Consider the following 13,142-nt stretch of genomic DNA (forward strand, 5'->3'; position numbering starts at 1 on the left):
TAATGAAAGCAAAGCCCTAGAGATTATTATACATTTGTCTATGTGTAGACATGTTTCCTGAACCAATGGCTCAGTAAGTCATACACTGGACCTCGTTGGTGTTGCCGTGGTAACAAAGTGCACCTGGTACCCTTATCTCAGAACATTCAGACATGGGGTATTTATACCTTAAGACAGGAGCCCAAGCACTGTGTAATTTAACCTATTGTTCATATTACACCCACAAGATGGTGTATCACATTTCTAAAGGAATTCATGGCACACACACACACACACACACACACACACACACACACACACACACATATATATATATATATATATATATATATATATATATAATCCTTACAGAACGTCATGAATGACTACAGCAGGTTTTTGAAAAAGATCAGGTCACAAATAGAAACAGAGACTAGGCTAGTCCCCTAAATGTTCCCCTGGTGCCTCCTTTCCAAAGCCCAGGAAGCTTCTGCCCAGCTTAGGGATTGAGGCGCGGTGCTCACATGCCCGACATCAGGACGTCACAACATCACACACATGACATCGACCCCCCCATGCCCTTTGGAAGTTAGCGCCTCTGGCCCTAGCTGTTCCCCTATGGGAAATTTCACCGCATGCCACTGGAATAGTGGGCTCGATGAAAGCAAAATAAAAATTATAAAGGATTTGCTGAAAAAAGCCTTTGACTTGAAACAGATCTTTATTTGGCATTACAAAATGACTGGACCATGTAACTAGAAAAAGGAAGATCCCCTGCTGAGCTCTTGTTTAATAGAAAACATAGGACCAGACTACAATGTGCCGAACACCTGCACTCCGACTTTACACAAGGTGTTCAGTCTCAGATACAAAAGAGACTGAGACAAAAATGTGTGATGGCACAGGGTTATGAGCACAAATCCCACCACAACCAAAGGTGATGGTCAAAAGGCATGATGGTATCATATGGACACGTAGGGCTCTTAACAAAAAGTAACTTCCAGATCATATCAAATACAGACCTCAGATTGTCAAGTATTCAAATGCAAGAGAAAGCATCTACCATATTTTTCACTCCATAAGACAAACTTTTCCCGCCTAAAAAGGAGCGTAGGGTAGGCCCGCTCGCAAGAGCAGGCTTGGTAGCCGCCGCCACTTGCAAGTGCGGGGGTTAGCCGTGGTTGCCCTTGCGAGACCCGGCGGTAGGATCAGAGCCTCGATAGGGCTCCTTTCGGAGCGCTGATCCTGCCACCGCAACTCGCAAGTTGCCCCTGTGAGAGCCGGCGGCGGGATCAGCTCCTTTGGGGCACTGATCCCACCGCCACTTCTCGCAAGAGCAGGCTTGGTAGGTAGCCTTCCCCCCCCCTCTCTCACCCCTTCCTTCCTTCCTTCCTTCCTTCCTTCCTTCCTTCCTTCCTGTGACTGTCCTCAAGGTCTGCTTGCTTTACAGCGAGGCGAGAGGAGGGACAGACGGGAGCCCCTCTGCCCCTCCTCCCAGCTCACTGTAAAGCAAGCAAATGGAGAGCCGCTTACACACTCTGCAGGGCTCTCGCTAGAAAAGAATTTTTTTTCTTGTTTTCCTCCTCTAAAAATCAGGTGCGTCTTATGGTCAGGTGCATCTTATGGAGCGAAAAATATGGCATTTCAGATATCATAAAAGGGAGGGCATAATAGCAGAAGTAGGAGGAACACAGAAGGAGAGAGAGATACTGAGCTGGTCATATCTCACACAAGTATTTTGAATATTATATAATGAGCTGTTTTGAAACAGGAAGATATGTAAATACATATCTTCAATATTTGTGTTATACCCATGGGGCATTTTTTTTTAAAAAAAGAAAATGCTATGGTTGTTTTGTATGGGACTCCTGAGTCGAAGAATCCAGGAAAGCAATTGTTAATTTGTTTGGGGCTCTTGAGACCAAACTCCCAAGAACATAAATATAATAATAGTACTAATTTTTCACCCCATAGTAAAATCATCATTCTGCAAGTATATAAAAACATTTTCACTGTCTCAGAAGAAAAAGAGGGAGAGATTTTTCTTTAAAAAGAAAAAAAGATCCATGAGTGGCTAGAAGAATACAGAACATCTTAAAGTGATGAAGAAATCGCATTTGGAAATCTATTTTTTATTAAGAAAATAGTAAGATATTTATATTTTTATAACATTGGTTATACCTGGATAGCTTTCAGAGAGCAAAATGCAAACAATGTTACCATAGGATATTGTGCAGAATGGGAAATCATGCTTGTTTTAAGTTTTTCCTGAAACGTGACATAGACTGCACATAGAAAAACCAGTGACATGGTTTGCATGACAAGCTAAGCCAAATTTCTTGCTGCTATAGTCACATACATGAATAAATTTCTATACAATTAGGGTAGTTCTGCCCCTATAATTACCAGAAGAAAAAGGACTACTTAGCAGTAGTTTATTTTAGGATAATGGTGCATTATCAACATGGAGCTGAAAGCTAAGTTCTCCTTCAGATGAAGATTTATTATTACACTATTTTGTTATCTTCTTTCTTATTTATAATTTTTATTGATTTTATAACAAAATACAGAAAAGAAAACATAAAAAGAAAAAAAAATCAATCTCCATTATCCAATTCTAATTCTTAACATTATGGACTTCCCCACATCCCACTTCTTGAGTTCATCTTGATAACTAAATTTGCAGTATTCATATATCTTAATTTTACATCACAATTTATCACTTAATCCTAATCTTAAACATTTATCCTTACTAATCATAAGCATTTGTCATCTTTTAATTCCCATTCCTATATTACATCATTCTCTTCACTTTTATACAATTCAAAGCCATTATTCGCTACCCAAAAATATCCATAAATCCTTTTCTATATCTTCTTCTATAATCCCATTTTTAGCCTAATTCAACCCCCCTTCCCTTGGAATTGGGTCTCCAGAGATTTCAGCTAGCTCCTTAAAACTTTCCAGGTTCAGACCGTCTTTATCCACTCCATGATCATTTAAACAATATTCTACCTTCACCCCACTCCCACTCTGTCCCACTCCAATCCTTGCTCTGTCCTCACCCCCTGCCGCTTTCCCATCTCCTTATCTTCTTTCTCCCTTTCCTTCTGTCCCCCACGTACATCCTTTCCCCCCTCTCTCACTGGGGTGACAACCTTTCTAATTTTCCCTTTTTCGGGGACTTTTGAATCGAAAACAACTCCTGTTCCCCCCCTCCCACCAGTGGAACAGTGGTCTCTCTCTCTCTCTCTCTCTCTCTTGTTCTTCTTCTTCTTCCTTTTCTTCCTGATCACCATATTTTCCAAGGTTCAAAATTACAGATTCCCTGTTCGTTTCTGATGGTTCAGCAGTCTTCTCCTCTAAAATTGATATTTTCCTGTTAGGGGTGGGCATCCCATCCTTCAAGCACATCTCCTCTTACATTTCCGAGATTTTTCCCAAGATTAAGTCCCAAAGAATATTTAACTCTTCGGAATCCAGAAACTTCTCCACGATTTTGCTATTGTGCTCCTTTTCCGTAGCTACGACAGAGCCGGAAACAGTATTGTTGCTGTCTTAATTTTTTTATTTTCCAAGCTTAAAGGATAAAGATCCATCCAAACTGGTTTCAACATCTATTTCTTTAATCATCCTCTTAATTATTATCTTCTTTCTTTGGAATCTATATCCCACAAAAACCACATCCAAAGCAGTATTGGATAACAAAAAATGTTTATCAGTAGAGAACTTAAACCTATGCTTTTCTTCTAGTGATGAATGCAACGATTGGCAATGAATCCTCTGTCTCTGAATTTCTACTCCTGGAGTTTTCAGCTGTACGGGAACTGCAGATTCTACACTTCTTTCTGTTCCTGGTATTGTACCTGGCAATTGTATTTGGGAATCTTCTCATCATCTCTGCTGTAGCCTTTGACCACCACCTTCACACTCCCATGTACTTCTTTCTGATGAACCTGGCCATACAGGACATAGGGGCTGTTTCAGTCACCATCCCCAAATCTATGGCCAATTCTTTCATGAATACCAGACACATATCTTATGCTGGATGCGTTGCTCAAGTTTTTTTCTTTTTCTTTTTCTTATCATGTGATATTGCCCTTCTTACGGTTATGGCATATGATCGCTATGCTGCCATCTGCAATCCCTTACAATATGAAATGGTGATGAACACGGCAGCCTGCAAACAAATGGTTGCTGGTGTGTGGGTTGCTGGAATTTTAAATGCAGTCATGCACACGAGTGCAATTTTTGCAACCCCTTTCTGCTCAAACATTGTCAATCAGTTTTTCTGTGAGATCCCACAGTTACTTAAACTTTCCTGCTCTAATTTATACCTTACAGAAATTGGAGTCTTGCTGGTGAGCATAACATTTGTGTTTGGTTGTTTTGTCTTCATCATTGTCACTTATGTACACATCTTTACTGTGGTTCTGAAAGTTCCTTCTCTTCAGGGAAGGAAAAAGGCTTTCTCTACTTGCATACCTCACCTTGTTGTCTTCTCCCTATTTTGTGTTACAGAATGTTTTGCTTACCTTAGGCCTCCCTCAAAAACTCCATCTAATGGGGACTTTGCAATAACTGTGATGTATACCATTGTACCACCCATGTTCAACCCAATAATTTACAGCATAAGAAATAAAGAGATTAAAAATGCTGTATCAAAGCTCTTGGGTGTGAAGCACCCTTCTATGAATATCTTTTTCAGGTTTTTTTCTGAAAAGGTTACATTTCCCTTGGTAGGTCTAAGCATAGGGAACTGTGGAGATATCACAACCAGTTCCAGCTTCTAGATAAATTTTGATATGCAGACTCAAAATCTGCCAGGTGTCACAATGACATCTTGGGTTCCTCCACCTTAAATGTACTATTAATAATTTTGCATCTTTGATCACACGGCCTATAAATCATACATTTAGTTTTTCATTTAGTGCATGCCTACCCTTTCTCTTGTCCCACTGCTTTCATCAGGCAATCAGCTTTTCTGTGGATTGTAATTTCTTTCTATTTGAAGCCAAAGAGTGGGTTTTCCTGGGGAAAGGAGCAGAGAAAGAAGAAAAAAACCACTCACATCCTTGGTTTCTAGCCATGGGAGTAGTAAAATTCTGGATGAACCCTTCTTTAGGAATCCCTTAGGCAAAGGTAAAAACCCTAGAACTTCATCACTCTGATACCTAAACCACAAAAGTTCATACAATCATTATACAGCAGAGCTCATGGAAAGTAATGAAGTTGTATTAAAGGAGACACTCTTGCAGGACCCAAAACAATGAAGGCACAAATGCTTATAAAATACAGAGCATACTGGGACAGGGAAATTCAAGAAAGGAGCCAGAGAAATTTATGATGGCCTCAAGTGAATGAGGGTATAGATAAAAAGGTTAGAGGCTACCATATAAATCAGATATATCATGCAGGATGACATTAAGAATCTATGGATATTGAACAAGCAACAGTATGATTTGGGTCCAAGCTGGGAATACATTTGTTTACATGCTGGGGATGTGACTACTTGCTAGTCAGAGATTCTTACTCAAATTTGCTATGAAATACATTTACTGATTCACACTTCTGTGAATGAAATGGTTAATCTGAGCCCTGAAGTCAAGTTAGCAGGCTCCCAGCTGCTATTGCCCCTTCCCTCTTCTTTCTCTATGTGCTGTTTCCTGGAACAGGCTCAAGCTGCAGCACAGCTCCCAGCTGTAAAAGAAACCAAGAGACCTAAAGCTATTCAAAAAAGGATTTTACAGTACAATGGTACCTTGGTTTAAGAACAATTTGGTTTAGAAACTCCGCAAAACAGGAAACAAGTGTCCTGGTTTGAGAACTTTACCTTGGTCTAAGAATGGAATCTTAACGGTGGAAGGGCACCGGCGGTGGGAGGCCTCATTAGGGAAAGGACGTCTCAGTTTAAGAATGGTTTCTGTTTAAGAACAAACGTCCGGAACGGATTAAGTTCGTAAACCAAGGTACTACTGTATACATCTTTGCTAACCAAAATATTGCATGTTCCTTTTTGCAAGGAAATGAAGCTCTTTTATTTTCAAGTCATTTAGAACACTTTTACTTCTTTAATTTTTGTACTGCCGATGGATAAAGACTTGCTTGTTGTAAGGTTTGAAACTTTGTGAGTAAATATCTTCACATATTTGCCAAGCTAAGTGTCTATGATTTCTTCTAGCTGAAGGATTTTCACAGGGAATCCAGGCATGTTTTAATGTGCTTGGAGAAATTGTAGAGAGTGATTTGCAAATTGTATTATTGAGCTAGATCGGATCCTATAGTTTGCATTGCCTGCATTGTATGAATTCTGACTGTATAGGCTGTAGCCCTGGGATGTCTTGTGTAAAATGCATTTTCCTTTGCCTCTCTCTGTGTGCCAAAGGGTAATGTAAACAAAACAGGATGCCCAGCTAAGCTATCAAGACCAAATGATTGTCTTGTCTGATGCTAGCAGTCTGATGCAAAGAGCAGCAAGATAGTCAAGGCTGTTGAGCCAGCATGTGTTTAGAGTCTACACCCAGAGATATGAATTCAACAGTAATTGACAATATGCATAGACGATGTGAAGGGGGGGGGGAGAGATGCGCAAATCACCATTGTTCCCTATAGTCCTGTTTATGTTACCATTGCCTAAGCCAGCATATGTTTACGCACAGAACATGTACTAGTGACCCCCTTGCGTGCGTGAACCCCTTGCGTGCGCACAGTTACAGGGAGGGGGAAAGAGCCCAAAAGAAGGGTATAAGAGAGCTTTGCAATTTGTGTTGCTTTACTCATGTCGTGGAACTAGCCACCTTGAGTCTCTTATTAATAAGAAATAAAATTCTTTCTCTGGAAGAACTCAACCCCGGTGTCATTTTGACTATCTTTTGTCCTTGCCTGGGTGCAACTAAGGACCCTTATCAGCAAATAAGGCTACAAAATAAGCATTGTGCTAACTCAACCAAAAGTATCCTGAAATAGTTACACTTGAGGAAAACAATTGAGAGCTATCTTTTCACATGTACTTAAGAAGTATAGTATGATTTTTTTTCCCATGTTACTTCTTGTCTCCGAAGGTTCCAGTCTAGTGGCCTGGCAGAAAGTGCAATGAAAATTATAAATTATTTGCTGGAAAAAAGGGCCTTGGACTCAAAACGGATCCTTATTTGGCATTACAAAATTACAGGGCCACATAGTTAGAACACAGGGAAGCTCCCCTGATAAGCTCTTGTTTCATAGAAAACTCAGGACTAGGATACCATGTGTGTTATCAAAAATTAGTCCGAGGAGGTCCGGTTGAAACAAGAAGGTTCCAGAAAGTCTTACCGTATATGGCATTGCATGGACAGGCGGAGTCCCCCAATCCCCCCCCCCCCGGTGACCCGCTGAGTGGGATAAAGACGCATAACAACGTGCTATGGGATTAAAATTGGCCACAACTTTATTAAGATTCAGATGTAGGGAGACCTTGGCTCAGGCATTGGGCGTTATCCCTCCCAGTCCCCCGCCAGGGTTCTGGAAGGCTTCGGGGTTATCTACATGTATAGGGGTTGGGGCTGGGGCTGGAGAACATATGTTCAAGCAGCGAGAGCCTGCCACCTGTTCGCCGCCGCTGGAAGGGGGAAGTGATGATGCCTTTTGCCATGGTCAAGGCTTCACCCAATACCCCGCTCTTGTTGCCGCAAAGGGGGTGAGGTCTCCGCGTCATACCCCTCCCTCTAGGAAAATCGCCAAAGAATTCCGCCCAAGGCCTGACACCGCCAAAGTTGTGACGTATTGCTACGGGAAAGGCGAAACCTGCCAATGCAGGAAAATTCCTTTCCGACCCTTCAACAGCGACCCTGACGTAGCAGCGCCTGTGAAGCTGTAGAGAAAAGGTTAACCTGCAAAAGAACATGAATGAAGGGTGTGGAGGGTGGGCTAAGCTCTGGAACCAACTGGTGCTTGGAGGTAAGATTCAAATTCTCTTGTGTGAGCCGGAGAGTCCCTCCCCTTACCTGGCCATCCCCTGGCAACACCTCCCCAGGCAGGATTGGACGCTGGGCTTGGGTAGGCGGAGACCCCTGGCATCCTACCTGGGAAGGTGATGCCACCCCAAACTACCAGGGAGTCACCCTCTGGGAGCAGGGGGCTGCGTGCGTCCATGCAAAAGTCGCCCCCCATTCATTTGTGGAGTGGTCATTAACATTACCATTTTTAAGAATATCACATCGTATGTTCTTTAGAAACAGCAATGTAAGCAAAGATTAATATCGGTGGTTTATTCTAGTTTGAGTATTTTCATGAGCAATGTTTGTTTAAAGGTGGAAGTTTACATACTTTGATGGATTTGTGTTAGACTCCTGGGACCAAGGCTTAACAAACACTACTGATGCTTTTTGTGGGACTCCTGAGTCCAAGCAACAAAGGAACACAATTGGTGATTTGTTTGAGGCTCTTGAGACCAAACTCCCAGGAACATAACTATATCAATAGTAATAAATTTCCACCCCAAGGTAAAATCTCCATTCTGCAAGGGTATAGAAAGATTTTAACTTTCACAGAAGAAAATGAGCAGGTGATTTATTTATTTATTTGAAAAAAAAGGTCCATGAGTGGCTAGAAGACTACAGAACATGTCAAAGTGATGAAGAAATTGCACCTGGAAATCTATTTTCTATAAAGGGAAAGAGTAAGATGCTTATTTTTTTATATAACTTTAGTGAAACCTGGGTAGTTTTCGGAGAATTAAATGCAGACAATACTGCTATCGTATATTGTGTAGAATGAGAAATCCTGCTTGTTATGTGGTCTCTCCTGAAACCTATATAGACTGCACATAGAATACCCATTGACCTGGTTTCCATGACAAGCTAAATCAAATCTTAACTTAATGAGACTGCACAAATGTGCCACCTCCTAGATTACAGTAGCTTTCCTCCTCCGTAGTCTTTTTTACTGTCACCTTAAGCTATACCAGGATTTGACTGAGCACATCATCCAAACCATGACTAGTGGTTAGTCTCTCTCCTCACTAGCAATGGTCTATCAACCAAGAACAAACCTTCACTGCAGCTCCTAGTGAGTGAGGAGAGAGCTTTAGCACTTTGCTAGGTTTAGCATTCTGTGATAGCAAAAAGATCTGGGAAGAAGTGAAGCAGCTGTAAGCTTCTCTCCAAGAGCCTATACATTTGTACATTCATAAGACTGAGGTCTGTGCACAGTCCACATTAAGGTTAAAAACATACAACAAAGATTAAAACAATTTAAACCTATGTGATCTCAACTAGGAAGGAGTTACAAAGCATTGGGCTCAGAATACTGAATACATGCCTCCTGGGAAGTATGAGCTATATTTCTGAGTCATGTGGAACCACTACTCAGTCAAAGACCTCGCTGATCAAACAGGGATATTAGGAATCAAGCTGTTACGGTATCCTGAACACAAGTTGTGATACAAAAAAATAATAATCCTTCCAGTAGCACCTTAGAGACCAACTAGGTTTGTCATTGGTATGAGCTTTCGTGTGCATGCACACTTCTTCAGATACACTAAAACAGAAGTCACCAGACCCTTATGTGTAGTCAGAGGGTGGGGTGGGGGTGATGGGAATGGGTGATGGGCTGATAGGTGTGGTAAACCTGAAACAAGTTGTGATAGGCATTGCACTAGAAATTAACACAAAAATTGAATTTGAGTCTGCATTATATGGGCATAATATGGGCAACTGATCATCCTCCTATATTTAAGTGTATACTTATACCCCAGCCAGATGGGCAGGGTATAAATAATAAATTATAATTATTATATTATTATAATTAAGTATCAAAATTGAAGAAACTATCAAATTACGTTTTGTAAATATGTAGATGATAGTGAGACGCATCTGCCCTCTGCATACAGGGCTGCCATATGCCTGGACATTACCAGAATTTCAAAGGCGGAATTGATGTCCGAGGGGAATTTCCGAAAGGCGGTGCGAAGGCAATTGAAAAATCGTGGGTCTTTGGCTGAACAATTTTGGAGGTGTCCAGGTTTTTACTTTCTGAAATATGGCAACCTTAAGAAAGTATGGCAAGGATTGTGGTAGGACTCTGGTGTTACACCTCCAGGAGTGGCATCATTCATTTTCAAGAGATTGAGGGCAGCACCATCTTCCAGTTTTGAAACAACAGTATTTAATTTTGAAATATTGTTGTATTATTTTTAAAGAATTAAAAACTAAATCCTCCTTTGATGAGGATTTATTCTTACATTCTTTTGTTCAAGTCCTTCTCTTGCCTTCTATATCTCACAAAAGCTTTTCCAAAGTATTAAATATTTCTTATCAGAAGAGGATTTAAACCAATGTTTAAATGTTTATGCCAATAAAGGTCAATAACAACAACCAATGTTGATCTTCCTGTTGTGTTTTTCCCCCCAAAGGCAGCAAGCATCATAGTAATGAATGCAAGAATAGGTAATGAATCCTCTGTCTCTGAATTTATACTCCAGGAGTTCTCAGCAATACGAGAAATGCAGATTCTACACTTCTTCCTCTTCCTGGTATTGTATCTGGCAACTGTATTTGGGAATCTTCTCATCATCTCTGCAGTAGCCTTTGACCATCACCTTCACACTCCCATGTACTTCTTTCTGATGAACCTGGCCATACAGGACCTAGTTGCTGTTTCAGTCACTATCCCCAAATCCATAGCCAATTCTCTCATGAATACAAGACACATTTCTTATGCTGGATGTGTTGCTCAGGTCCTCTTATTTGTTTTCTTTCTATCATCTGATACCGCCCTGCTTACAGTCATGGCATATGATCGCTATGTTGCCATTTGCAATCCATTCCAATATGAAATGGTGATAAATAGGGCAGCCTGTATAAAAATGGTTGCTGGTGTGTGGGTCACTGGATTTCTTAATGCAGTCATGCACACTAGTGCAACTTTTGCAACCCCTTTCTGTTCAAACATTGTCAATCAGTTCTTTTGTGAGATCCCACATTTACTTACACTTGCCTGCTCAAGCTTATACCTGACAGAAATTGGAGTGTTGGTGGTGAGTGTAATCATGGTGACTGGCTGCTTTGTCTTCATTGTTGTCACTTATGTACACATCTTCACTGTCGTCCTGAAAATTCCTTCTGTTCAGGGAAGGAAAAAGGCCTTCTCCACTTGCATACCCCACCTTGTTGTCTTCTCCATATTTTGTTTCACAGGATGTTTTGCTTACCTTAGGCCTCCATCTAAAACTCCATCTGACCTGGACTTTGCGTTAACTTTGATGTATACTTTTGTTCCACCCATGTTCAATCCAATAATCTACAGTATGAGAAACACAGAGATTAAAAATGCTTTATCAAAGTTGCTGGGTTTCAGGCAATCTTCTGTTAATATCTCTTTCTGGCTTATTCTGAAAAGGTGAAATCTATTGTTCTAGATCTGTGGTACTAAATGCTTAGGTTCAATAAATAATAGGATTTACAACCTGAAAATAGCCAGTCCAAATGTGTATTAGGACTAGGAAGAAGTGTATTGGACTCAATGGTAAGCCTCCGTATTAAACACATGTAAAGCCGGTTAAGGGGGCACACTTCCTGGGTCATGTAGTAGAGTAATTTTTGTGTGAGGTGTCCACCTGGAGGGCATTATTCCTTAGCAGTTCAAAGCATCAAAGGGCAAAGTGTGAATAAGCGTGAAATGCTAAACTCTTTGAGGTAATAAACTTTAGGATGTCAAAGGAGAGCCCTTCTCCTGGGTTACAAAATGAGACCAGAACTTAGGTGAACTGTAAGGAAGAAGTGGGAAAGGACAACATCTTGAATATGCCTGACAAGGTAGGCTGCAGAAGACAAGGATAGCTTGTCAGGCACATAGATTAAGCTTGCATGTTATGGGTTGCTGCTGCTGTATGCTACTCCATTGAAGGCTAAAGGTTGTATATATGTATAAAATAAACCAAATATCATAAAGACATTAGAGACTCCATTGTGCCTCATTTTCTGCAAAGGAACACAGACCCTGGGTGACCATCGTGAACCCTTTGGAGTATTGTTACCACTCATCCAGAGATTGGGGGTGGCAGACAACCTTTGTAACAGTACAGTGGTGCTTCGACTTACGAATTTAATCTGTTCCAAAGGCATCTTCGTAGGTCGAAAAATTCGTAAGTCGAAAAACGCCATTGGAAACGTGATTTCCCATAGGAATGCATTGGAAATGGAAAAATTCGTAAGTCGAAGCAACCCTATCTAAAAATTCGTAAGTTGAAAAATCCCTATCTAAAACCGCCGCAGTTTCCTTTCGGATGTCGAGACATTCATAAGTTTTATGAATGACTAGAAGAATATAAAAGACCCTGAAGTGGTGAAGAAATTGCATCTGGAAATTTACTTTCTGTTAAGAAAAAGAGTAAGTTATTTACATATTTTTAATTTTAGTAATCATTTGGGTAGTTCTTTTAAAAGCTGAATGAAGAAAATACTACTAGTGTATTGTGTAGAATAGGACATTCTGCTTGGTAGAGGGTGCTTCATAAAGCTTATATAGACCACTTAGCTTACAAAATGGCCTGTGGTTTGTATGACACACTAAGCCAAACCTTAGCTTAGTGATGTTGTTAGGAAAATACCCACCCAGTGTTTCCTGAGTCCCATTATTCAACACCACTGAGGAATGAGGCCACACAAACACCAGAATTGATCAATCAAACAGACAGACTGTTGTTACAGGGAAATTGGGCGGGAGAGGCTGACACACACCCACACACACACACACACACACCCACACACACACACCTTGCCTCTCACCATGAGGCAAGGACAGAGCGTCTTCGCTGCACATTACCAAAACGTCATTCATTTGGGTTCACAGCTCCATTCACAAAGTGCCTGTCTGCTCAGAGGCTCCAGGTCCATGACAGCAGCCCTTAATGTCAAGAAAATGAATAACAGCAACATATCTGCAAAGGCATTGCATCTGCCAGAGAAGCTCAGCTCAGTTTGCAGAAGGAGCCCATGACTCCATGTTGAGCCCCACACCTCCAGCAAAGGGAAACAGGGAAAGTCTCAATACCAAATGTAGCAATTCACTGATAAAAGTATCTATGTACTGGCTCAATGGGGAAACTTTACAAATTCATAAGAAATCACTCGTTGTATCAATCTTCTCAGTTCCAATGGCATTTAGGACCCAGGGAAGTGAGGTAT

At 40.9% G+C, this 13,142-nt stretch overlaps 2 protein-coding genes across 2 annotated transcripts; both read left to right on the forward strand.

Moving 5' to 3' along the window:
- Window positions 1-3,734: 3,734 nt before the first annotated feature.
- Window positions 3,735-4,772, forward strand: LOC118078467 (olfactory receptor 14A16-like). The gene has a single exon (XM_035102345.2). The coding sequence runs from the start codon at window positions 3,735-3,737 to the stop codon at window positions 4,770-4,772; it is 1,038 nt and encodes a 345-aa protein (XP_034958236.2).
- A 5,615-nt stretch (window positions 4,773-10,387) lies between these two features.
- LOC118079104 (olfactory receptor 14A16-like) lies at window positions 10,388-11,359 on the forward strand. The gene has a single exon (XM_035103138.2). It carries the CDS (start codon window positions 10,388-10,390, stop codon window positions 11,357-11,359), a length of 972 nt encoding a protein of 323 aa, XP_034959029.2.
- Window positions 11,360-13,142: the final 1,783 nt, after the last annotated feature.

This window comes from Zootoca vivipara, chromosome 13 (genome assembly GCF_963506605.1).
Source record: "Zootoca vivipara chromosome 13, rZooViv1.1, whole genome shotgun sequence".
Lineage (NCBI taxonomy): Eukaryota > Metazoa > Chordata > Lepidosauria > Squamata > Lacertidae > Zootoca > Zootoca vivipara.